This window comes from Hemicordylus capensis, chromosome 2, assembly GCF_027244095.1.
Source record: "Hemicordylus capensis ecotype Gifberg chromosome 2, rHemCap1.1.pri, whole genome shotgun sequence".
NCBI classification, from domain to species: domain Eukaryota; kingdom Metazoa; phylum Chordata; class Lepidosauria; order Squamata; family Cordylidae; genus Hemicordylus; species Hemicordylus capensis.
In genome coordinates, this window is record NC_069658.1 from 55,751,110 (window position 1) to 55,778,515 (window position 27,406).

The 27,406-nt window shown below is 44.8% G+C and overlaps 1 protein-coding gene and 1 long non-coding RNA gene across 3 annotated transcripts in view; one reads left to right on the forward strand and one right to left on the reverse strand.

The window, feature by feature from the left end:
- The window catches only part of LOC128346381 (uncharacterized), a 140,639-nt gene that overhangs the window by 40,022 nt on the left and 73,211 nt on the right, over positions 1-27,406 (forward strand). The window lies entirely within an intron of this gene.
- LOC128346380 (NADH dehydrogenase [ubiquinone] 1 beta subcomplex subunit 5, mitochondrial-like) lies at positions 14,216-14,779 on the reverse strand. The gene has a single exon (XM_053299618.1). The coding sequence runs from the start codon at positions 14,777-14,779 to the stop codon at positions 14,216-14,218; it is 564 nt and encodes a 187-aa protein (XP_053155593.1).

A 27,406-nucleotide genomic window follows, 5' to 3' on the forward strand; every position in this document is an offset into this window, starting at 1 on the left:
TGAGTGTACATAATTATATTGATGAAGTATGTTCCCTGTAATAAAATACAGCATTTTGGCTGACAGCAATTGCTGCTGTTTTGTTTTTTTAAAAAATCCCTATAAATAATTATAGGTTCTACTGTGAATTTCCTGTGTAGGTAAAACATATTATTGTTACTAACAGGCCATATAGGTCTCTGATACTGCAGTGTAAGCTACTTACTGTGATACCATTTTTAGCCTTTCAGGTGGTTACATCTGCAGAAAACAATGCAAAAGTTGTAAGTGTGGAAATCTTGCTGAGCTGAACTCAAAAGAGTGAATATATGGGCTAGAAAAACTTAAATCCTGTTTTAAAAAAGAAAAACACTCTTCTGTCAACTGTGATTTTCCTCCATCAAACTTTTACCCACAGTTATGAACTTAATACGCACCCTTAAGAGAAGGAATGTAAAATGTCGTAAATGATTCAGATCAGCATGACTTTTGTCAGAAAAACTACCATCACATATCTAGGTGGGTTGGAGAGGTGGGTATTGCGCGGGGGGGGGGGGGGGAATCCATAGATAATACCCAGGAAGCATTTCTTCCCATGGTCTGGAACACTGAGTTTCGTGATCATGCAAAGAAATTCTCCATGTGCACAGTGTTTTTCATTGCAAACTGGGGGACAGTAGGGTCATGACTACAGCGAGCACTAGCATGGGAAGGCAAGCCTAGCTAGTATGCTCATGTTAGCCCAGTAGGTATATACATGAGGTCATGTTAGCCCAGTTGGTATGTGCATGAGGTGATACTGCACAAGTGATATCATTGCAAGCTACTAGGGAAATGGTCCAGGAGGTGAAGGTCAGCAGTGGCCATATACTTCCTATAACATGCAGTTTGATCCTCAGACTGAATAAAGATTGCTATTCATTTGTGCTAAAACACATTGGCTGCAGGGCTGGCTTGCCCTTTAAAGTGGGCTAAGCAACCTCTTGGGGTGCAAAGCTGGCAGGGGTGGCAACCCACGGTCATTACCCTCTGCCAAGCCCACCCCTTCCCCATGGCGAGTGGCAACAGGTGGGTGAAGGGGAACACCCACCTGCTTGCCTGCCTGCCCTCCTTGCTGCCACCACCTCCACCTGCCACTTTAGTGGCGAGTGGCGGTGGCAGCAAGGATGGCAGATGAGTAGGTGGGTGTTCCCCATTATCCACCCGCTCACATACCTTGCCGCCACCACCAAGCAGTGAGTATAGGCAGCAAGGAGAGTGGGCATGCATTCCCTGGTGCCTTCCCAGCACCCAGCCTCCTACTCACCACCTGCTGTGGCTAGAAGGGCACCTAGGCAGGCAACATGGGTGATGGGGGGCACACAGCAGGTGACATGGGCATGTGGGGGGGGGCACCCAGGTGGACTTCGCCTGGGCCTCTGATCCTTGGGCCAGCCCTGAGTGGCTCATCCTCAGAAGGTGTGTGGAGATGCTGTGGGGAAAGCACTTCTGTGGTGTTTAGTAATCCAGAGTCCTTCCCTCAATATGCTCTTTAAGACCCATAAATATGTCACCGAGAGCTGTACAACCTTAGGGACAAATTTTCAGCTGAAGCCGGGCACTTCCAGGGGAAGGAGAGATCCAGGGGAAGAGAGAACTGCCCAGGGACTTTTTTGTACAAGGCGGTATAGAAATGTAAGAAATAAACAAACTAAAATTGCTCCCCGCCTCCTCCCATGCACTGAGGCTCTGAGTGTCCTTTGCAAGCAATGGCTTTGCACTGTTAGTGAGGCTTTCTATCACTTATCCATGACTTTCGTGGTCTTTCTCTAATTGTATTACAATTCTTGCACCTCCTTGCTTTGTGACTTCCTACTGGCCTGAAATGTCAGCTGGGCCCTGTATTGCAATTGTTCACCAAAGGTCTCAATCATTTGCAGAGTGATTTAACATTCTAATGTGATCATGCTTTTGTATGGCATTCTAATGTGATCATGCATTTGAAAGCCATCTGACAAAAAGATAAACTATCCTTTTGTTGAACAATCATCCTTAAATTAATTATTTTACCATCTATGACAGGATAATGGATTAATCTGCTTTTTCAGCACTCATTGCAGGCATCGTCAATGGAATGAGAACAAAAATACATCAAGCATACAATTTTGTGATATCTCTCATCCAGATAGGGAGAAAATACGGTGACAGTGCTGACAAGAGTCTCTCAGGACCGTCTAAAAATACTTTAAAAAAAGAAAATTATATACCGTCCTCTCATTTGTATGACAAATATGATAAAACATTTAAACCTGTTTTAATGACAATAGAGGCGTAACTAGGGAAAACGGCGCCCGGGGCAAGCACTGAAATTGCGCCCCCCCGCCACGTCCCCCCCCCCCGCCGCCCCCCCCACATACATCTGACTGACACACATGTTTCAGAAAACTTTTATTTTAAAAATTTAAAAAATTACAAAAATTACCAAAAATTTCAAAATGCACTACATACTTAGGTTTTTCCTCACAACAACCCTGTGAAGTTGGCTTGTATCTCAAACATCAGAATTATGATGCAATGATGATTATTATGATTATGATGCCCCTCCCTCATGCCCTGGTTCTGTTCCTGACTTTCCCTTGTGAGTGACTGCATTTTAACAAAACGAAAACCAAGGACTCCAAAGTAATTCGAGGGACTAGGGTGATAGTGCTAAAGACTCCTTATTCTCCCGCTGTTAAAGAAAGACTCCCCTTTTCCAAAACCACGCGCTATTTACACCAGAAAAGGTTTCAAATGGAGGGGGAAGCATTTATGCATTTATGCTTTGTTTTATGTTACGGTTTCAAAGTTAGAAAAACTATAAAAGGGCCATTTTAGAGAAGATATGCACTGCCTTAGTTGCAAATCCTGCTTTTTTGAGATTCCCTGCAATTGAATAAAGTGATAATATACACCTTTGCTATTTAAATTGGTTGGAGAGTATTTATGACAATAAAAAATGAAATGGCATTTCAGATGCAACATTGGTTGCTTAAGTCCACTCAGATTTAACTAATCTTCATCACATTGACAAAAAGAGCAATTAAAATTAAAATCCATGACTAAAACCAAACCACTTTGGGGTTGTTTTTAATGAAAGGTGGTATATAAATGTAACAATAAATGCAGGGAATGCTGGAGAGACCCCCGAGCTGGGAAGCTGCTTTGTAGCCTCCCGGTCGGGGGTCTACTCATGAGTCACCGCAGCTCAGAGCCGAGCCACGGCAACACACGAGCACAAAGACAGGGTTAGCAGAGCGCTTGCTCTGCTAACCTCGGGTAAGGGCAGGGGTAATTAAGCGGGTTACCTGCTTGTAAGCCACCGGGCTCGCCTGCCAGCCCAGTGGTTTACACAACCAGTAAAAATCGGGCTAGGCTCTCCTAGCCTGATTTTTGCTGGTCATGAGAATAGCCCCATTGTTTCTTGATGCTAAATAAATCATTGGACCGCGTCTCATGATCAGTGAGACCCGGTTTGGGGTGGTGAGTGGGGAGAGCAGGCTAAGCCCTCTCTCCCTGCACATGAGCAGAGAGGGAGCCCTGGGCAGCTGGATCGGCCACCCACACGATTGCCGGCTCCGTGACTGAGCCGGCGGGGGCTGGGGGGAGCGGGGGCCGATTGGCCTTTGCAAGCTCCAGCATGTCCTGCATGAGCACGCAAGGCTTGCTGGCGAGACCCCTAGAGCTGAGAGGCAGCTTTTCGCCTCTCCTCCAAGGGTCTCTCGTGAGTAGGTGTGGAGCGAAGCCACACCATGGCTACTCATCATCTTCAAAAACAGGTTGCTCCGTAAACCTGGTTTTAGGGCAGGGGTTCTTAAGCAGGTTACCCACTCTAGGACCACCAGGCTCTCAGCTAGCCCGATTTTCTTCGATTGTGAGAAGAGCCCCATTGTTTAGTGGAGTGGCTTTCTTAAAGCCAGCTTCTGCAGTTGTGGATTAGAGAGGAAACAGAACTCTCTAATGACTTCAGCTTGGTGTGCTTGTAATGTCCAAAGTGGAACTTACACTTTTTCCGCTGCAATGAAATTTGCAAGTATATCTCCCCACTACTGAAAGTGCTAGCTAGCTCCCCAGTGGACATTCTAAAGAAATGCAGCAATTGGGAAGGGCAAGTCATTAGCATTTCCTTACACACACCCCCCCCATACCATTACATCCAATGGCACTTTTTAAAGGCCTGGAAATCATGTCTGAACTTTCCCTTCCTCTCCTAGAAAATGGTTTAAAACATCTAGGGTCTTGACTTTTCTATCTTTCATTCTGAAAGTAAGCTGATAGACAATTTCCCCTGTGAAAGGAGTGTTTAAGAAGAAATGGAGCACCAACCAAGATGTCAGGGATTGATTAAATCATTTGTGCTGTATCAAACAAGGGAAAATGTGTCTCTTTATTGCGTCGTTTTACTCCTGTTCCCATGCTTCTTATTCACCTAAGGGGTGATTCTAGGCTAGAAAAGAAAACCAATTTCAGTAGCAGTGGGGACCACATATGCTATAACTCTCATTTTCTTATCCCCAGAAGAAAGGCCTCAACTGCTGGCTGATGTCTTTTACGAAATATGTAGTTGGCCTTGCTGTTTGGTCTTACTGCAATGAAGCTTCGATGAGGATAATTAACTGTGCTTCATACCTGACTCCCTTCAGAGTGAAAATATATCTTACCATCTGGTTCAAGATAAGAGATATTCTTCATCTAAGTCAGTGTAGAATTACCCCATAATAGATAGTTATGTATTCAATTATAACTACATTCATACTTTGCAAGATTGGCAGGCTGTGTGTTAAATGTTTTAAATAGCTTCTTTCACCCATTAGCTACCCTGATAACTGAGGAAATTGGCACCTTTTAAAGCAGGAAAGGAAAGGAAAGATCATGCTGTTGAGTTGGTGTCGACTCCTGGTGACCACAGAGCCATGTGGTTTTCATGGTATAATACAGGAGGTGTTTACCATTGCCTCCTCTCAGCACTTTTCCTATACCGCTGCTGCCCAGTATAGGTGTTCCCAAAGTCTTGGAAACATAGAAGCAGGGATTTGAACTAACCACCTCTTGCTCCCTAGGCAAGTCATTTCCCCATGGTGCCATTAGGTGGCTAGTTTTTAAAGCAGTGATTCTCTTATATTTACAGTGGGAGATCAACTGGCCCAATTAACCTCCAGCACAGCATCATTACATTGGCTGTTGCTGGTTTCTACTTTGTGTTTCTTTTTTGGATTGTGAGCCCTTTTGGGACAAAGAACCATCTTATTTATCTGTTATTTAGTTTTCTATGTAAACTGCTTTGAGAACTTTTGTTGATAAGCGGTATTTAAATATGTGGAGGAGGAAAAGGAAGAGGCAACATCTGCTGTTTGTTCATAAAGGCAGAGTTATAAGAGAAAAAAAGAAACTGCCGAAGTGAGACTGTAGATATACTGACCAACATACAGACTAACCTTCCATGGAAAGGTTTTCAGAGTTTTCTGTTGCCAAGGAGCAATCTCTCTTCTTCCTTTCTTTGGCAGTTGCCTATTTCTCCTAAAAATATTTACCTGAGGGTCCCCCAGCCCTCAGGGACACAGTTTCAAGAGGCACAGGTAGCTGCAGAAGAAAAGGGAGATCACCAAAAATTTCATTCCCCCTCACAAAATGAGAAACGCTTGCACATCCATACAGGGTTAGTCTGGATATTAGCCATGGACAATATGCAGTATCCTATATCCCTTTTCCTGTTTTCTTGTATCCTATAATATGTAATATCCTATACATTAAGGGAGCTCAGACAGCTCCAGGGTTGGTTATAACTTTCTTAAAAACAAAACAAGCAAACAAAAAAGAAGCACCAGAATATATAACACTATTACAAACACTGTTTGTATAACATTGTTACAAACGACTGATAAAAACAAAAGAACAGCAGCTGGATCAGGCCAACGGCCTAATAGGGATGTGCCTGGATCAGTTTTTTTGTTTTGATTTGTACCCAAATTGATTCACCCCAGATTTGTTTTGGGTCCAAATCTGCCCCCATAATCACACCAGATTTTATTTGTACCTGAATTTTCTGAATCCAAATCTGAATTTATTTGGGGCAAAAAAGGGGTCCTGGGGACAAAAAAGTGGGGTGCCCAATGGGTGGAAGCTACCACCCAAGTTTCAAAGGAATTGGGGGTGGGTGGTAGTGCCCAATGGGTGGAAGCTACCACCCAAGTTTCAAAGGAATTGGGCAAAGGGGTGATTTTAAAAGAATTTTTGGAGTTGGTGCGTCTTTAAGCCTTTTCCCATAGGGAATAATGGGGATTTCAGCAGCCTTATAGCTCCACATGGAGGGCACCAGGGTGTCCCAGAGCAGGTTACGGTGAGTGGTAGTGCCCAATGCGTGCAAGGAAGCTACCACCCATATTTCAAAGAAATTGGGCAAAGGAGTGATTTTTAAATGATTTTTGAAATTTACTTGCTTTTTCCCATAGGAAATAATGGGGATTTCAGCATCCTTATTTATAACTCCCTGGGGGGGCTGACACAAGGGTGTCCCAGAGTTGGTTGTTGTAGGTGGTAGTGCCCAATGGGTTCAAGGAAGTTACCACCCAGATTTGAAAAGAATTGGGCAAAGGGGTGATTTTTAAAGAATTTTTGAATTTTGGATGTCTTTGGGGCAGATTCAGGGCAGAAAAGGAGTTTTGGGGGCAGAAGATTGGGTTGGGTGGTAGTGCCCTAATGGGTGCCTGCTACCACCCAGATTTCAAAGAAATTGGTGAAGTGTGTGATTTTTAAAGAATTTCTTAAGTTTGTGCATCTTTAAGCTTTCCCCTCATAGGAAATAACTGGGAATTTCAGAAGCCCCATAACTCCACTTGGGGGGCACCAGTGTGGCCCAGAGTGGGGTGTGGTGTAGTACATATAGGGTGCCAACCACCCCCAAAGTAACAAGCCCATGGGGCACTAGGTTTTGTTGTTTCTGAGGTGTTCTTCTGAGAGTAGATTCTCTAGTAGGAAATGAGAGTAGATTCAATGACAAAAATTGAATTTTTAAAGAACTTCAAAAATTCTTTAAAATAACCCCTTTGCCTTCCTTCCTTCCTTCCTTCCTTCCTTCCTTCCTTCCTTCCTTCCTTTCCTTTTTTTTGAAATTTGGGTGGTAGCTTCTACCCATTGGGCACTACCACTCAACCCACTTTGGCCACAAAATGAAGGTCCAAATCTCTGAATTTTTTGGGTGCAAATCTGGGGTGATTTGTTTTGGACCCAAATCTGGGCAACTGAGGACAGGGGTGATTTGTTTTGTCTACAAATCACCCAAATTGGACAGATTCAGGTACAAATCATTTTGTACCCAAATCATTTTGCACATCCCTACTTTTTAATCCAGCATCTTGTTTCACACAGCGGCCCACCAGATGCCTCTGAGAAGCCCACAGGCAAGAGGTGAGGGTGTGCCCCCTCCCTCCTGCTGTTGCACTCCTGCATCTGGTATTTAGAATCATTAGGGCCAGTGCTAGGGGTTCTAGCACTCCTTTGCAATCTATAAATCGGTCCCCCCACCCATCAGTATCAATGACGGGCTATATCTCCCCTTTCCCCAAACTCCTTTACAAACTCTCAGTTTGTTCCCACAATGCTACTATTTTTCCTTCAAAGCGAATGCTGTAATAAGAAAATTGCAGTGAAGGGATGAATGCATAGTCAGAATAAAAACAAGTAGTGAGCAGTAAATACTCAATATCGTATGAACAGGCTGTCATAGGCCAAGAGTTAATGTCAACAAAGGTTTATTTCAAGGTTTGAGAAATAAGAGGCAGTCCATACATGCACCGTCATCTTTCATTGACTGCAACATCAAATGCCCACATGAAAATGCCACTACAAATTAATCACGGGGGTATTTCCTATCCCGGGAGCTCATTCAAGGGTTATATGAAGTGGGGACACTATATTCACACACTTGCATGTTCCTAAGAGTGTGCGTGGAAGCCCCAACTAGTAATGATGTCTGAAATGCAACCCCTACTCTCCATGGCTACAGCATTTCTCTGAAGAGACGAATGTATATGTGGAAAGATCCTCCCCAGAACATGGAACCTAAAAAGGAGCATATACATAGCAAAAAATGATTTCTTTTTGGAAAGGGGTTTGATTCCTACTTGGAAGTTTATTCAGTGAGACACAGAATTTTACAACATTATTCCATTTGTATCATAGTTGATGGTGTAGCCACCTAACAGCGCAGCAGGGAAGCAACCTGGCTAGCAAGCAGGAGGCCATTGGTTGGAATCCTGCTGGTCTGTTTCCCAGAATATGGGAAACTCCTTTATCGGGCAGCAGCGATCTAGGAAGGTGCTGAAAGGCTTCATCTCATACTGGCAATGGTAAACCACTCCTGTATTCTACCAAGAAAACCACATGGCTCTGTGGTTGCCAGAAGTCAACACTGACTCGACCTTTCCTTTCCTATGGTAGGTGGTGCTCCTTCCAGATAGTGAGGTGCTTCACCCAACCAGTATGAAGTTTCGAGAGGAGGTTTGCGGAGAGAGAGGCTTGGACCCACTCTCCCCTGCAGACAATCACTTACCCATCACTGGGCGGGCAGACTGCTTGCCCAGATGAGCAGCGGCTTTCCTGAATTAGTACAACACAAGGTCCATTTGATTCTCAGCAAGTCCAATTAATTTTAGGACTTAAAGCGCTGACCTCACCCAGCAGCTCTGGGGGTCAGATGAAGGAAAGCTCTGCTGTGTGGTGCCATGCCCCCCCCGAGCGCCAGTAATGCACCATGTGAGTGTGCAGTGTATTTCTGGGATCCCCCTCCCTCCCCCCTAGTGTGTTCACCATGGCTGCAGCCATGGCTGACACACGATCCAGAAAACAAGATTAATGGAGCGCTTGCTCCATTAACCTCATCAAGTGGGTGGCTTGCTGCTGTGGAGCCACCAGGTTCACTCTCGAGCCCAGTGGTCCTCATGAGTGACCGAAACTGGCCTGGCTCCCTTAGCCCAGTTTTGCTCACTGATGAGAACAGCATCACTATTTACTTCATCAAAGTAAATAAATATTTGTAGGGACTTTAAAAGGAGCTTATTTATAAGTTCCTGTATTTCATATTTTTTATTGTTGATACTTATTTTGATGAAGTAAACACTGTCAACATGGAGCACCACCTATCATACTGATCATTATTCTATGAATGGAATAATGCTGTAAAGTTTCACCAGTGAGCTTGATCAACTTCCCTACAAGCAAGGTTAAATTGTTTGGGGTTCTTGGGTTAAAAAAAAAGGGGGGGGGGACCAAGGGAAGAAATCACAGAAGTTTACATAATACTACAAAATGAAGGAGAGTCAGGATAGCCAAAAGAAAGCACTTCTTTACACAATCTGTAATTTATTTGTGGAATTTGTTGCCATAGGATGTGGTGATGGCCACTTGTTTAGATGGCTTTAAAAGGATAGACAAATTCTCTGGGAAGTTTCACTGGTTGTTAGTCATGATGGTTGTGTGGAACCTCCATGTTCAGAGCCAGTATACCTAAATTCCAGTTATATGTGTGTGTGTTTTTTTGATAAATTGTATATAAAATGAATAACGTTTGTAGTTGAATCTCACAAATTTCCAAGTGTTCTTTTGCTTCTTTTTTGCAAGCACATTAATTTAAAAATATCTTACATGTATTTTATTCCTCTATCAGTGTCGTCTCGGTGGGGGAGGGGATCTCAGGGGTGGGGCCATTTATACAAACCAAGTGTCAATTCTGCTTTTTAAAAATAAATATATCCTGCTATTTTTAATAAGAAAGCTAGTAAATACAGCCTGCAATGTAAAAGTATACATATATACAAAATGACACAGATAAGCAGCAGATAGGGGAACAATGGCTGTATGTGAACGCACAATCATGAAAAAATATTGGGAAGGAAAAGGGTTGGGGTTTGTATGTGTGGACATTTTTACCTCTCAAACCAGCAGCAGCTTTGTACCTTGAAGGCAGTCACTAAGTCACAGCATAGCAGTACTATTTTTAGTGCACACACCCTCCTCCTCCTCTGTCTGCTCCCTAGTAGGGATGTGCAAACCAGCTTGATGTTGAGCCAGTTTGACGTCAAGTTGGTTCAGTTCGATGGTCCAGGGTCAAACTGAACAACCCCCTGTCCAGTCCGAACCTGGACTGAACACCCCCTGACTGTTCAGGGGGGTTGCGAGCTTAATTTTTTAAAATATATATATTTCTAACCTTACCCCACTCGGGGAAGTTGCTGGAGGTTGCGGGGGAGTCCATGGAAGTTCCCCCTCTCCCAACCAGCTCTCCATATGGCCCCCTTTGGCTGGTTAGGGTGGCTCTTCAGCCGCTTTTGGCCTTCTCCTGGTGGCGCAGCAGACATTTTGGAGGCCGCGCTCTTGTGTGATTGGCCTCTGTGTGGCCTGGGCCATGCAGAGGCCAATCATGCAGGCATGTGGCCTCCAAAATGGCCACCGTGCCACTTGGAGAAGGCTGAAAACCAGCTGGCCAAACCGGCCAAAAGGGGCCATAGGGAGAGCCAGCAGGGGGAGAGGGAATCTCTGTGGATCCCCCCCACCACAACACCTCCAGCAACTCCCCCGAGGGGGATAAGGTAATTTCCCCCCCAACATTTGCAACTCTCCCACCCGGACTGAACCTAACCGAACCGTTAACTCCTTCCCACCCATAATTCTCACGCTACCTGCTGAGTGTGATGCAACACCAATATGTGTGTCACGTGAGTCACTTGCTCACACTGCGCAGGCACCGTGCACACTGCCTGCTATGGGTAGGGGAGAAAAGGAATCAGAGGAGCAGCAGCAGGGCAGGTACACATGGGCGAGCCAAGGTGGCTGCCGATCAGAGAGGTAGGCTGCTCACCACTCGCTCAGCCAGCCACTGGGGCCTGTCTAGAGTGGGAGAGAGGGAGTGAGTGAGAGTGAGCGCACGGAGCAGTCAGCAGGGCATGCACACATGCATGAGCAGTGAGCCGAGGGCAAGAGTGACTTGGTCAGACCAGTGGCGGGGTGACAGGTGACAGGGAAAAGTGCACCGCAGTGGGGGGAGGGAGCAGCACACGCCCTCCCAACATCAGTGCCCCCCTGTGATGCACTGGCCCTGAGAGGCATCTTGCCTCTTGTTAGAGCCTCATCATTCTTAGGCATGGTGCCACTGCAGGGGAACTGAAATCTCAGGTAGGTGTCTACCCAAGGTGTTATGGCACCCATAATGGATCCAGAATCCTCCTTGATCCTAGTGAGTCCTTTCCACAAATCCCTTCTCTTCATGACAGGAGGCTGCATCCCCAGTTTGTGCCCACCCCCTTTTATCATAGAGAATACCCACAGAGTTCTAATGTTCACTTATATCCTATCCCCTCTCCAGTCCAGTGAGCCTCTCTTTAGTGTCAGACCCTCACTCCACCTATCACCCTGCACTTCTGGAACAGCACTGCCTATTTATTCTGTTTTGAGGCAAACAGTTTTGTTTGCTTATAACTGAATCTGAAAATAGAAAAGCAAAAAGGCATCTTAAACCCCAAATTATTATACAGTACTGCACTTCCACAGAACCATTTAAGAGATATAAACTGTCTCATATTATTTCTCTTAATTTTAATTCAAATTAAGAAACTAAGGAGCAATGAAAATCTCTTAAATATTATTGTCTGTCATGAAACTCATAATTCAGTCTATTCAAAATACCTTCCTTTGGCAGTTAAAACAGTGTGATTAACAGAAATCTGGACATCAGCTATAGCACACATCCCTTTGAAGTCAGTGACTGAACTCAAATTTATTTTCATGGGTGTGGGTGACACTCATTCATAATGAAGGCAATTTTCTGGGGGTATTACCATTTCCACAAGTTTCTACAACTATGGATCTCAGTTCACTTCTCAGAACTTTTTGTGCTGATTCAGAACATAAATCTGAATGTTTTCCCTCTGCTTTTATGAGCTTTTATGGCCATGAATGATGCTGTGAAGAATTTATGAGGGTGAAATCTTCACTAACTATGGGGTTATTGCCTTTTCTAGAGGAATAAATCCATGCTACCTAAAAGCAGGTGTATAAAGTTCTTTTTGCTGTAGGATTCACAACTGACAGGCATGGTCCCAGGGTCTTTCTGACTGCTGGATGTTTCCAGGGTTGTAAAAGACATAAATGGATCATAGGATAAAGATTAATAGAGCTCTTGCGGTAGTCAATAAAAATATGCACATAGGTATAGGCAAATCTTGAAGCCAATTTTCTCATAAATGTAAATGTAAAATAATAATAATAATAATCTTCAATGTATACCATTGGATAAATGTATTGGTTAAATATATACTATTAGCTGAAACACATTGAGGCTATTCTTAGGATGAGGAAAAACTGGGCTAAAGAAGCCCAGCCCATTTTTTCCCCATTGTGAGAACCAGTGGGCCCGCGGGCAAGCCTGGTGGTTCTCTGGTGGCTAGCCCACAAAAGTAGCCCTCCACTTAGCCCAGGTTAGCGGAGCAGGCACTCCACTAACCCAGGTTTTCCAATTGTGTGCCGCCACAGCACGGCTCCGTGCCATAGTGACACATGAGGAGAACCCCACTTGGAGGCTGCAAGCAGCCTCCCAGGTTCAGAGGTCTCTCCAGGATGCACTACGCACTTGTGGATGCACCAGGATGCACCGTGCTGCCCCCAATCCCCACCACCCCTGTCGGCTCTGTGACGGAGCCGGCAGTTGTGTGGGTGGCCGATCAAGCCACCCAGCTACGTGTGGTTGCTCGTCTCCCTGCAGAACCCCCTCAGGTGCTTCACACCGATCATGTGAAGTGCCTCATTGGTTGACAGGATATGTAAATGGCTTTAGTTTCATAGGAACATAGGAAGCTGCCTTATACTATGTCAGACCATTGGTCCATTTGGCTCAGCATTGTCTGGACTGACTGGTGGCTTCTCCAAAGCTTCAGGCAGGAGTTTCCCCCAGTCCTTCTTGGAGATGCTAGGAGTTGAACTTGGGACATTCTGCATGGCCAGTTCAAAGCTCTATGACTGAGCTATAGCCCCATCCCCTGCTTAGCTTCAGCAACATGTCTGGATCATGTGCCCTTAGACTATGCTGTAGGACCCAAATCACATGTGGCTACACAATTTTATATATCAGCGCAACAGCACTTTTGCACAATAGCGCCAGCATTGTTTTAGGCACTCACAGCAATGCAAGCAGTGCAGAACTGTCTGTGGTATACTGTACGTCATGTCAACCACTATCAGGAAATTTGTCACTAAGTGCACCAAGATCTAATCCTGATTGAGTACAGTGGTATCATTTGATCAAGGACAAAATGAGGAAAATTGAAATAATGACATACAATTTGCCTTTGAATTAAATCCTGTGTTGTAATATTTTAACAACAGTATCCATATTTGAACATGTTGTTTTTAGCTGCTGCTCTTTCCTCCCTGCAAAGTAAGGGGATGTAACCTCATATTTTTTATGAATCAGAAAGGTTTCTTCTTCTTAAAGACTCACAATGAAAGCAAAATGTATAAATGGACTGAGGCACAAGGGTGGAATACAAGAGAACAGAAGGTAAACATATAAAATATATGCACATTTTAATATGGTTGTAGTAGACAGTATAGATCTGGATATACTATGCATATGTCCAGATACATACTATGGGGTGAATAACTCACTTTTTTGTCTCTTGCTTACATACTACACATGTATTACATACATGTTAATGTTTTTAATGTTTAAATGATTTTAATTTTTTAATTGATTTAGTTTTGATTTTAATTTTTTTTTAAATGTAAACCACCCTGAGCCATTTTTGGAAGGGTGGTATATAAATCAATTAGGTAAAATGTGCTGTCAAGTTGATTTCAGCTCCTGCCACCCACAGAGCCCTGTGGTTTACTTTGGTAGAAAACAGGAGAGGTTTACCATTGCCTCCTCCCACATAGTATAAGATGATGCCTTTCAGCATCTTCCTATATCCCTGCTGCCCAATATAGTATCAGTGGGGATTTAAACCGGCAACCTTCTGCTTGTTAGTCAAGCATTTCCCCACTGCGCCACTTAAGGTGACTATAAATCAAATACATATGCTGAATGAGTATTTATTTATTTTATTATTTATAGAAATCAAATACATGAATAAGGTATGGAAACAAGTTTTTATTTGAGTGACCAAGTCAGGTATACATTACATAATTCAGCTGCTCTTTACGTGCATGCTTGAGATAAGAGACTACCAACTTAGTTGTCAGGCGTTGCTTTAGGAGAATAATCAAGAAGACTGGTGCTGGGGGTTTCATATTGGTACCATGCTCCATCCCCCCTTTCTTGCATTAGCCGACTTACTTCCTTTTCTGTCCTCCTTAACTCAGCTCTCTCAGCTTCCCAAGAAATAAAAGTCATTCCCTTTTCATACTCTTTTTCAAGAGAATCAAGGCAATTGCGAGTGATCCACCTAGTTATAGGATGGCTATAGTATTCCCAGTGCTCAGGAACATAGCCTTCTGGAATCTCAGCCAGTTCAGCTTCACCAATAAAGACATTAACAAATGTTATTAATACAATCAGTGAGATTCCAGTCAATAAAATATAGAATCTCAACAAATACATGTACCTCCTGTCGTAAAAGTTTATTGGCTTGATGGTAAACATTCTTTTCCCATGCCTGCCATGGCGTACTGGAGCTACGACTCCAGAGTGACTGGCGACCTGTCCCAGCAGCGGGAGGCGACCCCAGACTGCTGAGGAGGTCCGCCGACTTGCCAAAGCGGCCGCTGCCCAAAGCAGGAGGCTCATGGCCGCCATATCAATGCATAAATAATAAAATGAATAAATACTCATTGAGCATATGAAACATTGGCAGCCAGATATGTAAATGACATATCCAACCACACATCCAACCAGCAACCCTTCCTTTTAATATTCAAAAGGGAATTTCTTTGAGGGACATTAGATACATATAAAGCCCACATATGTCCCCTGTGCAAGTTTCTCTTTGGACATTTACAAAGAACTGTCAGATCTGCAAGTCTCTCATGCATTAGCCTGCTGGTGTTTCCTTTAATATCTGAAGCCACCAGTGAATTACTACATGCAATTGATTATTCTGAGCCCAGTAGTATGTCTGGAATGTTCCTTAAGATACAATTCAAATAGAATTTGGAAGGTTCCTCCTCTGGCAAAGTATCTGAGGAATTCTTTAGCAAAACAAAAGTGTTACCAAGACTCAAACAGATCGGTTTTCATAAGGTATAATGTAGGTCCCCAAGAGGACACATATTAAAGCCAATTAAGCCTCTGGTTATTGTAATGAACATTTGCTGTGTTAATTGCTTAACAGGTCAGACAAAGCAAGTTTCAGAAGCAGACAATTGTTTAATTCAGGATTAACACAACTTTACTTAGGAAGTACTATGGTTTGAGAGAATAGCTTCTTCTGGAGTCCTTTCATTGGTTTCAGTGGGAGTTCATACAATCATAGGACCGGGTCTCATGATCAGTAAGACCCGGTTCCTAGCGGTGAGCGGGAAGGGCGGGCTAAGCGGAGCTGGCAGGGGCTGGGGAGCTCAGGGGCCATGCGGCCCCCGGAAGCCCCAGTATGCCCTGCTCGAGCATGCAGGGCATACTGGGGAGATCCCCGAGCCGGGAGGCTGCTTTTAAGCCTCCAGGCCGGGGGTCTACTCACAAGTAGCCACGGAGCCGCGCCGCGGCTACTCACAAGCAGATAGCCCGCGTTTGCAGAGCGCTCGCTCCGCAAACCCAGGCTAAGGGGCGGGCTATAGGAGCAGGTTAGCCGCTCCAGAACCACCAGGCTGCGAGCCCGGTGGTTCTGATGATCACAAAAATCGGGCTAGGATGTGGGCTATCTATGGGCACAGATTGTGCATAGTATGCACTATCATAAATATGATACCACTGAAACCAAATTGTCCTCTGCCATTAGCCCATTGTTGATGTGACTGTGTGCAAGCTAGTGGTCATATATAGAAATCCCCTCAGAAATTTTGATAAGACCAGCAACATTTCTCATCTTGCAAAGACCAGAGGCAAACAAGAAAAAAAATGTAAGCAAATGAAGTTATATATGGCAAGATTTAGTTTCATCTAGCCCAATATAGAAATATTTTGGCAGCCTAGAGCACCCTGTCTATGTCTATACAGCATCCAGCAGGGAGCCCCACACAACTAGGAAAACTATGGGTGGCTCCTCATGTAACCCAGCACCTAAGGTTGCCATGAGCCACCATGGGCCTGGGAGTGCACAGGAGGCTTACCTCTGATCTCAGTAAAGATATGCTTAGATTGGATATGTTCTATGAACCCACCAATCTCAGCATATTCCAAACCCAAAATCTGTAACCTAGATTTGAAGTAGGTTACAGATATGGGGCTCAGAAACACAATTACGAATATGAATACGACAAATACACTGCTTTTCAACAAAAGTTCCCAAAGCAGTTTACATAGATATAAGTAAGTAAGTAAAATGGTTTCCTGTACCCAATGGGCAAAAAACCAAACATAAGATAGACAACAGCAACAGCCACTGGAGGAATTCTGTGCTGGGGTTGGATAGGGTAAGTAGGGCAGAATATGCCAGGCACACTTGGACAACATGCTTAGTCTTGGGATATCTTTGCCTAGGCACTGCTTTGCAGTGGTTCCACTCCTATCTCTCATACAGATTCCAGATGGTGGAGTTCGGTGACGGTTGCTCTTTGAAATGGGATTATTATATTATATTATTATTATATATTATATATTATTATATATTACTTTATTATATGGAGTCCCTCAGGGCTCCATTCTGTCACCAATGCTTTTTAACATCTACATTAAACCGCTGGGTGAGGTCATCAGAAGATTTTGTGCAGGGTGCTATCAGTATGCTGATGACTCCCAAATTTATTTCTCCTTATCATCATCATCATCATCATCATCATCATCATCATCATCATCAGGAAATGGCATTCACTCCCTAATTGCTTGCCTACAGGCAGTAATGGGCTGGATAAGGGATAACAAATTGAAGCTGCATCCAAGCAAGATGCAGGTGCTCATTGTGGGGGATGGGAATTTGAGGGATGTGTTAGATCTTCCTGTGCTGGATGAGGTTAAACTCCCCCAGAAGGAACAGGTACACAGTTTGAGAGTGCTCTTGGATCCAGGTCTCACCCTGGTATCTCAGGTGGAGGCTATAGCCAAGAGTGCTTTCCATTAGCTTCGACTGATTTGACAGCTGTGTCCATTCACTGAAGAAAATGATCTCAAATCAGTGATGCATCACCTCCAGGTTTGACTATTGCAATGCACTCTACATTGGGCTATCTTTGTACGTAGTTCAGAAACTTCGGCTAGTTCAAAATGTGGCAACAAGACTGGTCTCTGAGGAAACCTGGAGAGACCATATTATGCCTGTTTTAAAAGAGTTGCACTGGCTAATGATATGTTTCCAGGCAAAATATAAAATGCTGTATTTATTGTCTTTAAAGCTCTGAATGGTTTGGGTCCGGGCTACCTTAGAGAGCACCTTCTTCTATATGATCCGCATCACAAATTGAAATCATCTGGAGAGGTCCGTTTCCAGTTACCACCAGTATGTCTGTGTGCGACTTGGAACTGGGCCTTCTCTGTAGCTGCTCCTGGCCTATGGAATGCACTCCCAGCAGATATCAGCAGTTTAGGTTCACTGATGGCCTTTAAGAGAGCCCTAAAAACTTATTTGTTTGGCCTGGCCTTCCATGGCTTGTAAATTGTTTTTAGTATTTTAATTGGTTTTAAATGGTTTTGAATTGTTTTTAAAGCATTTTTATATAGTTTTAAGCAGTGTGTATTAATTGGTGTTTGTTTTTATGTCTTTTTAAACTTGTTGTGCACCACCCAGAGCCTTTGGATGCGGCGGTCTATAAATGTAATAAACAAACAGACAAACAAATAAAAGACTAGAAGTCAGGCTCCATTGACTCGCAGGGCTGTGGCAGCTTGCAGCAACCATAGGTGCTGCATCACATGTGAAGCTGCCCTATGAAAGTCTGTAATAGCACTGCCACAGGCAGCCACTGGGTAATAGGTTGGAGCCTGAACCTGGAACCAGGAAGACTCAGTGGAGTACCACAAGTGAGGGACCCAAGTGAGGGGGGTCCAAAAGGAAGCCAGGAGTCACAGCTAAAGCCAAGGTCAAAAGCTAAGCTAAGCAGAGAAACAAGAACCAAAAACCAGCTTCAGGAGCAGAATATGACATATGTTAGTCAGAACCAGGCTCAAAAGATACAAGGAGGCTATTCACATGATGGGAGAAAATCGGGCTAGCGGAGGCTAGCCCGATTTCCTCCCACCGTGAGAATCACTGGGCTCGGCTATGAGCCCGATGGTTCTTAAGTGGGTCACTCACTTAAGTAGCCCGGCACTTACACAGAGTTTGCAGAGCGAATGCTCTGCAAACCCGGTTTTTCTGATCGTGAGTTGCTGCGGCACGGCTCCACGCTGCAGCAACTCACGAGGAGACCCCCAGAGGGGAGGTGAAAAGCCACCTCCCATCTCGGGGGTCTCTCCAGCATGCCCTGCACACTCACGCAGGGCATGCTGGAGCTTCCAGGGGCCGCTGTGGCCGCCCGGAGCAGACTGACTACTCGTCTGTGGGGAGAGCAGGCTTAGCCCGCTCTCCCCGCAAACACTCTCCAGGAGGCTCCCACTGATCGTGGGACGCAAGACTTTCATGCTTTGTCGGGGTTGGGCTGAGGTTCAGCTGGCTGCCACAAAAGGCAGTGGTATGCAGGCTATCAGATGACCAGCTCTAACGCAAGTGAATGGACAGTTACCTGTATTTCCATTTCAAATAGTCTTGAAATGAAACATTGTTTGAAATCTCATGTAAATTAGCTAGGGCTAAATTTAACTTCCGATTCTAATCTCATTCAAGCAGGGTGTTGTTGTTCTTCTTGTTGTTGTTATTGGAAATACAATCTCCCCAACTGCAGTATGTGTGTGTGTGTGTGTGTGTATGTATATGTATATGTATATGTATATGTGTGTATATATATATATATATAGAGAGAGAGAGAGAGAGAGAGAGAGCGCGCGAGAGAGCGCGAGAGAGAGAGAGCGAGAGAGAGCGAGAGAGAGCGAGCTGTTTTTGTTTAGTTAAAAGCCCACCATTTGTGCAATCTGCACTATAAGTACTAGCCTTCACACTGGCTCTTCAAGCTAAAATGATAACTTGCATAGGTTTAATTATGGAAGAATGAATGCACAGCATGATTGACAAAAGCAGTTCTGAACAGAAATCTATAACCTGTTATTTCGTGGTGACAGTATACTATTATGCACTGTGCCTTCTTGTTATTTCTTTATAAACTATAAACTATTTTAAGTCCCAGCTCTGCTAGAAAGGGCCATGCGGTTGAAAGATTATATTTCTTGAAATATTTCGATTGGGTGTCACCAAAGATAAATTTCATGCTCTTACTTCATTATAATAGCATATGTAATGGCCCTCCGCCCAATGGTAGGGTGTACAAAAAAACAGATTTGCCCGTTTTAGACTCGAACCGGACCAGGCATGTTCAGTTTTGTGCCCCTGAATTAGAACCCTGGCTAATCTGAAATCCGAGCTGGTTCAGGTTCTAAATGTCCATTTTTTTAAAAAACAACAACACCTTATTGCCATGTCCAGCAGCCTCCAGGGGGTGCTGCCCCGGTCTGCTTTTTGCCTGTTTGGCCTCTTTTGGGGCCATTTTGAACCTTTCTGATGTGGTGGTGGCCATTTTGGAGGCTGCCGCACATGCACCCTGTCCATTTGCGTGGCTGGGCTATATCTATATCCTTATCTATATATCTAAACACACACACACACACACACACACACACACACACACAAGTTTAGAACCCTGAACTGGCAGCGAGGCAGCCCAGGGGTTTCAGCTTGACTTCAAGCCAAACTGGGCTCCATCTGGCTCAAGGGCGGGCCCTCAAGCTTTCCCAGTTCATTTGCAAACCAGATCGACCTCGAGCCAGTTCACACATCCCTACTCCCCCACCATCAATTCAGTGGACAACATGTTCACTTAAGGTCCTAGCATGATGAGAGCAAATTTCAGTAGCAGAACAGTCATGTCCATCAGACAGATGTTTCATTTCAATTCTCATAGTCATGAAAAGACCAGTCCTTCTAGGTACGTAGCCAAATGTGGTTTCACAGAACCAGCTCACATGTCACTGAGGCTATTCACACGCAAGTGCAAAACACACATCTGCAAAACTGAGAGCCCAGCACAGTTTTGCACATGCACGTGAACCACCAGGATTGGGCCCAATACCAGCTGCACCATGGCAGCAACCTTCCCTTCTAAATGGGAATGAGTGCTCTCCTAATTCTGTTTATTTGATTGCATGTCAGCTGCGGCTGCTTGCAGCTGTGGCTGGCAGACTCGTGCAGGGGAGGGGGGTCCCCATTGTTGGAAGTTAAAGGACTTTGCGCTGTCTCTTTGTCCCAGAAAGTGGAGGACACACTAGTAAGTCAGAGGGCTAGAGAGTCAAGACATTGGTCATCACTTCTCCACTGCTCTGATGCTATCCCTTTGAAATGTAGATTGCTACTCTTAGGGATTCAACTTCCTTCCCCTCTCTCTCTTTCCTTACCTGCCCCTCTACCTTGCAACATGGCAAGCCCCTCTCCCTGCACCATATGTGCAGAGAGGATGCAGAATCCATCTGCATCCAGCTAGATAGATAGATTAGGATAGATAGATCCTATAGATAGATTAGGATAGATAGATCCTAACTCCTCGCTTTCCTATCTAGAATGGAGTTCCTTAATAAATGCCTTTTATATTGATTTGAAACTATGAATTGGCTCCAAGTTACTTTACTCTCAGCACACACGCATGGCTAACTAAATCCACTGTGTTGTGCCTCTGTGCACTCTGCTATAATGAGAAAGGGATTCTCTCACCACAGAGAATTTCCAACACCCATAATGTGCTGCACACTCGCGCAGTGCATTATTGGAGCTCCAGGGTGAGGGGCAATGTGCGATGGAATACCCTGGCGCCCTGACCCTCGGAGCTACTGGCAGGAGCCAGTGCTCATCTGGCTGGGTGATCCACTCTCCCAAGGAAGGATGACTGCCTGTGTATGGGGAGGTAAGCACTTTCGGGCTCCCTCCCTTCTCACTGGTGGTGAGAAAGGGCTCACTGTGTACTTGATAATCATCCCACCTATGTATTCCTTTCCTGTTTGACAGGCGATTGTTTGCACATGTTGAAAAGGCTCTAGGCATTATTACTGATATAGTGAGGTCAAACACAGCAGATGAATATGAAGCTGCCATATTCTGAGCCAGGTCTCACAATCAGTGAGACCCGGTTTGGGGTGGTGAGCGGGGAGGGAGCCCTGGGTGGCCAGATTGGCCGCCCACACGATTGCCAGATCCATGACGGAGCCGGCGGGGGCTGGGGGGAGCGGGGGCCAATCGGCCCCTACAAGCTCCAGCATGCTGGTGAGTCCCCCGGAGCTGGGAGGCGGCTTTTCACCTCCCCTCAGTAGGTCTCCTTGTGAGTAGGTGCAACGCGAAGCCACACCGCGGCTACTCATGATCTAGAAAAACACATTTGCGGAGTGCTCGCTCCGCAAACCTGGTTTTAGGGCAGGGGTTCTAGGGCAGGGGTTACCCGCTCTAGAACTACCGGGCTCGCAGCCGAGCCTGGTGGTTCTTACGATCTGCAAAAATCGGGCTAGGCTCTCCTAGCCAGATTTTTGAAGATCATGAGAATAGCCCCACTGAGTCACACCATTGGTCCATCTAGATCAGCATTGTCTACCCTGACTAGCAGAGGTTCTCCATGGTTCCAGACAGGATCATTCCAGCTCCACTAGAAGATGCTAAGAATTGAACCTGGAACCCTCTGCATGTGAAGCATGTGCTTTAGGACTGAGTTACAGCTCTTCCTAATCCCCATGGTTAAACTATGAGGCTATTCTCATGATGGGGGAAAACCAGGCTAAGGGAGCCCAGCCCAGTTTTTACCCATAAAGAAAGCCAACAGGCTTGTGGGCGAGCCCAGTGATTCAACGGTGGGTAGCCTGCCAAAGTAGCCCTCCCTTAAATGAGGTTAATGGAGCGAGCACTCTGTCAACCCTGTTTTTGCGATTATGAGACACCACGGTGTGGCAACTCATGAGTAGACCCCCAACCAGGAGGTTACAACAAGCTCCCCGGCCTCGGGGCTCTCCCTAGAATGCTCCATGCACTCATGTGGGGCATTCTGGGACTACTGAGGGCCGGGCGGTCTCTGATCCCTGAAGCCCCAACCAGCTCCATGACGGAGCCAGTTATTATGTGGGTGGCTGATCCAGCCACCCAGGTTTCAGCTTCTGCTCATGTGCAGAGAGAGGAGGCTTGACCTGCTTTCCCCACCAAACCACTCCCAGTTCTACATGCTGATCATGTGTAGAGGCTCTATGATGTAATAATTGTAATGTTACAGCTGTAATATGCTTAGCATAAATTCAGGTTCTGTTTATAAAAACATACCTAGCTTGTGGGATGAGTGAATGAGTGAATGAATAAGTGATTTTTCCTCTGAATATATAATAAAGGAGCTGTAGGATGCATTACCCAAATTAGTTATAATAACAGAGCTTTGGAAGTGGGTTGAGTGTTACCATAACACAGGGGTTCCCAACCTGTGATACTCCAGATTTTGCTGAACTACAACTCCCATCATTCCCAAGTACAATCTGTTGTGGCTGGGGATGATGGGAATCATAGTTCAGCAAAATTTGGAGCACCACAGGTTGGAAACCTCTGCAATAGTACAAAGAGGGAGCATGTTCAACAATTAAGGAGACAATGTACACATTACATTAAACTGTGCAATGAGGGATGGGTCAGATATTTCACTCCTATATGATTATGCAGTGATGGGATGGCATGCCAAGAGCAATGATGTACGTACATATTTCATCATGCAGTTGGATGGACAGTATTATGCAAACAAGGTCTCTGTAATTTAGAAATCACCGAAGCTCTATTCATACATTATGTTCAACATGAATACTGCAGTACATGTATTCTATATTTTCAAGGGGTCCAACTTCTGTGTTGACTTTTAAAAGAAATGCATGTTACACAAAAACATGTATGCATGATTAGACACCTGTACATGTGTGCTATGTACCGCAAAGATGCACCTTTTGAAAGTGGTGATTCTCTTTATTTAGCAGGGGCAAGAGCAACTGGCCCCATCCATCCCCTAGCACTACATCCCTCAATTGGCTGTTGCTGGTATCTATATTATGTTTATTTTTTAGATTGTGAGCCCTTTGAGGACAGGGAGCCATTTTATTTATTTATTCATATCGATTTATTCATATCGAGTAAATATGTTTTAATTGCATAGTGGTGTGCACAGTAAAAAGAAAAGTGTGGAACACCAGCCAATTGTAATTTTTTTGGGTTTATTCATTATATTGGCAAGTATTTCAAGTGACTGCTTTTTATTGCCTAATATTCTTCCCTCCCTGCTATTTCTCCTATCCTGTGGAATTTCTCTACCTTTCAGTTTTGCAGTAACAATGGTTGCTAGTACATTTCATTTTCCCCACCCACTGTTTGCCCAAACCATATTTTTTTCTGACCAGGGGGATAGCAAGTCTGGAGTTGGCCCTGGGACACAAAGTGAAGATGGGCCCCTGCTCCCCCACCTTCTTTTTTAGAGAGGTGTGAGGGGAAACCAAAGAGCAAGCAATCACCCTGCCATTAAGTCCCTCTTTCTTGGGGACCCAGGGACATTAGTCTCCCGCCTTATCCAATTATAACTACGCCCCTGTTTCTGAACATGGTTTCAAACACCAGCTTGGGGCTAATTATGGTTAGAAAAAGTCTTATTGCAGATATAATGCCAACCAAAGTTATTTCCATATCTGAGAGGGAAGGAGGAACGGGGAGCATCCTGAAGTACTCTTGATGATGAAACCACAGTTAATGAATTTAGTTTCCATTGTTTCTTTTATATCTATATCTATACTCAATGGGCCTATTCTCACAATTAACAAAAGTCGGGCTAGGAGAGCCTAACCCGATTTTTGTTAATCGTCAGAACCACCGGGCTCGACTGTGAGCCCAGTGGTTCCAGAGCGGGTAACCTGCTCTGGAACCCCTGGTAAAAAGCAGGTTTGCGGAGCGAGCACTCCGCAAACCTGCTTTTTACAATTGTGGGTAGCTGCGGCGTGCCTTCGCGCCACACCTACTCACAAGTAGACCCCCAGTCAGGGGTCTCCCCAGTATGCCCTACGCACTCGGGCAGGGCATACTGGGGCTTGCAGTGGCAGCACGGCCCCCACTACCCCACCCCCGCTGACTCCGTCATGGAGCCAGCAACCGTGTGGGCGGCTGATCCAGCCGCCCAGGGCTCCCTGCCTGCTCGTCTGTGGGGAGAGCAGGCTTAGCCCGCTCTCCCCACAGTTTCTAAAAAAGCGGGTCTCAAGGATTGTGAGCTTCCTTGACCACCTGGAACTACCACCCACCACACTCTGCTCTATGACACCCCTTCCCCACCCCCGACGTGAAGCTATACATTTGCTGCAATCCTCATGATTCGCTGTGAGGAATTCAAAAATATTTTTATATTCACCAATAATCAGAGGAGTGTCTGATTGCCTTGGGGTTTTTAGGATGGTAGGCACGTCTGAGTGCCTACCACCCACCACACTTTTGTGCCCCTTGCTGCTCCACAATAGGGGATAATGGGCTGGTTTGGGTCCCATTATACCCTATGAGAAAAATAATTAAAAATATTTCAAATATTCATAAAAAATCATAGGAGTGTCCAATTGCTTTGAGGTTTGGGTGGTAGGTACCCATGGGTGCCAGCTACCACCCCACCCACTTTTTGAGGTCCAAACTTGTCCAAACCAGTTCAAACTGGTTTGAATCGAACCACCCCATTTGTTTCAAATTTGAATCTGCAGCTCAAACCTGATGGCTGGTCTGGTTCGAATTCGAACCTTTGAACCATCATGGTTTGAATTTGAACCGGTCCGCACATCCCTAGCAGGTGGTGATGAGAGAGAAGGCCTTTTAATTATGGCTCCCAGTTTATGGAATGCCCTTCTCAGAAAGGCTTGACTGTGACCTAAACTTACCTTTTTGCTGCCAGGAAATGTTTTTCTAAAAATCTTGCCAGGTCTTTTATTCTCCCTGGGCTACATTTTCTCTGCCAGTTTGTCACTAGTTACATCCCCCTTCTCTCTGCAGCCCTCTGTGCTTCCTGAAAACATTTCCCTGAAATTCCCCTAACACTCAGGGAGATAATTTTGGGAAGTACAAGTGAAAATAGGTTTGTGAGGCATAAGTAAATTTTCCCTCACTTGCCTTGAATTGATTCAGAAATGATCCAATTTCTGTACCCCACCCTCACCCCAAATAGGGAGGGAAAGCACATAATTTTAAGTAATTGTAATACCAATACAATGCAGTATTGCATAGAATAGTTTATAGATAAATAGAGAAAGTTTTCACCAGAATCATTTTCATTGAAAAATCCTCCAATTTCATCCTCCGGTTTTTGGGACAATGTGATGCACAGCCCTAGATTGCATAGGATCTCAGCCAAAACACATGAATGCCACTGGATTAGTGAAACTCAGCTTTCACTGTAATACGTAAAACAAAAGCAGATTCTAAAGAGTAAATATATACTGCTTCATTGTCATGGGCAAAACCACTTAATAGTGGAGAAATAGAGAGCGACAATGGGGTAGGTCTTAGAGAAGGGAAGAGAATTACTGTGGCCTCTTTAACCCAAACCCACCCCTCTGGCCCTACAATCCTACTAGTACCTAATAGCTCCATTTTCCAAACTAGGCCCAGTTTTTAAAACTCTTAAGTTCTATAACCTGACCAAGTGGGGGAGGGCCTGTCTCTTAACTTCTGGCGCCTTCGGCCTTTTGGTGTCTTCAGCTGCAGTTGGGTCAGGTGTTGCTCTTGGAGGTACTCTTGGGCTCAGCAGACACCAGGACTCAACAGCTTGGGGGAAGGCAGGTGGGCACCAGTCAGCAACCACCCTAAAGCAGCAACAAAGGTGCAGCTTGGGGCTGCAAAAGAAAAAAAAAATCAGCACAGCACCCCAGCTCCTGGAGTCTGGCTACAAGGCAGAAGAAGAAAAATCCACAGAAGGAAAAATAATTCAAAGCAGCATCCAGTTAAAGCCACTGGAGCTGCTGGTCTTATTCATGAACTGGGAACATTCACCTGATGTGTGAGACGCTCAATTACTCACACACCAAGGGAGATCAGAATAAACCTTTATTTGCCTCTATAGAGATAAATGAAGTGCCACTCTCAGGAACAGATTCCCCAAAAGGAGAGCAGCCTTGTAATGGTGTCTCTCCCGGGTTATATACAAGACAAAGATACAAAATCCACACCTCTGGCGAATCAAAGGCCAGGAAGTTGGTCTCGTGATCCATCACAATACCAAGCATCCACATCCACACTATAGTGACATTGTTATTGCTTTACATTGCATAGAACCATTTTAAGCCAGGATACATCAAGGACATTTTGAAGATTAAACTACATCTCTGCTTCTAGGGAACACAGAGATGCCTACACGGTTAATGATTGTTGCTGATTTCAAGATACAAAGTAACACGAGAGTGTGAAGAAGGCGTGAGAAAGGCCTGGTATCCGGAGCCAAAGACTCTTTATTAGGCCTCAGAGAATTCAGGTCAAAGCTTTGCTTAAAAGACAGTTTCAACATGGCAGAACTCATGTCAATTCATAGGAAAACATTGCCTGGGTTTTTTTTAACTGGTTACACTGGTACAATTTTAAATAAAGGAAATTTAAAAAGCAGCTGGCTTGGCAAGGACAGAAAAAAACAGATAAGCCATAGGCCACCCACCAGTGCTGAGCTGCTGCTGATACTTCTTGTCTCCTAAGACAACAAATATGGCTCTCTCTGCCTCCAAGCAATCCCTTAAATGAATTTTGAAAATCCCTCCTTTGACTTCTGCCTCCCTCCTGCCTCCCCCCCGCCAATGGGGGCACAGCTGCCCATGACAACATTTGATTTGTATAATAACAAACCAACCAAGAAGCAAGTTGATTACAAGCCAATCAGATACCAGTGCCAGAAAAACAATTAGCAAGGGCAAAACAGGAATACAAAATGGTGATCAGAGCTCTTGGAACATTCCAAGTGGAATGGGGTCATTCTGTTCTGAGCCTGAAACAGCCCATTTGTGCTCGGGTTGTTCCAATCTGAGCTTGGAACACTCAAATCAGCCCATTCTGAGTCAGAACATTCTGAACTCAGAATGTTCCGCTCATTCCCACTCAGTACACTCTGGCTAACCCATGGATATCATTATCCTGTGGACAAAAGCTTTCCAGTATCTGGGACTCAAGCAGCAGCAGCAGCTCAACAA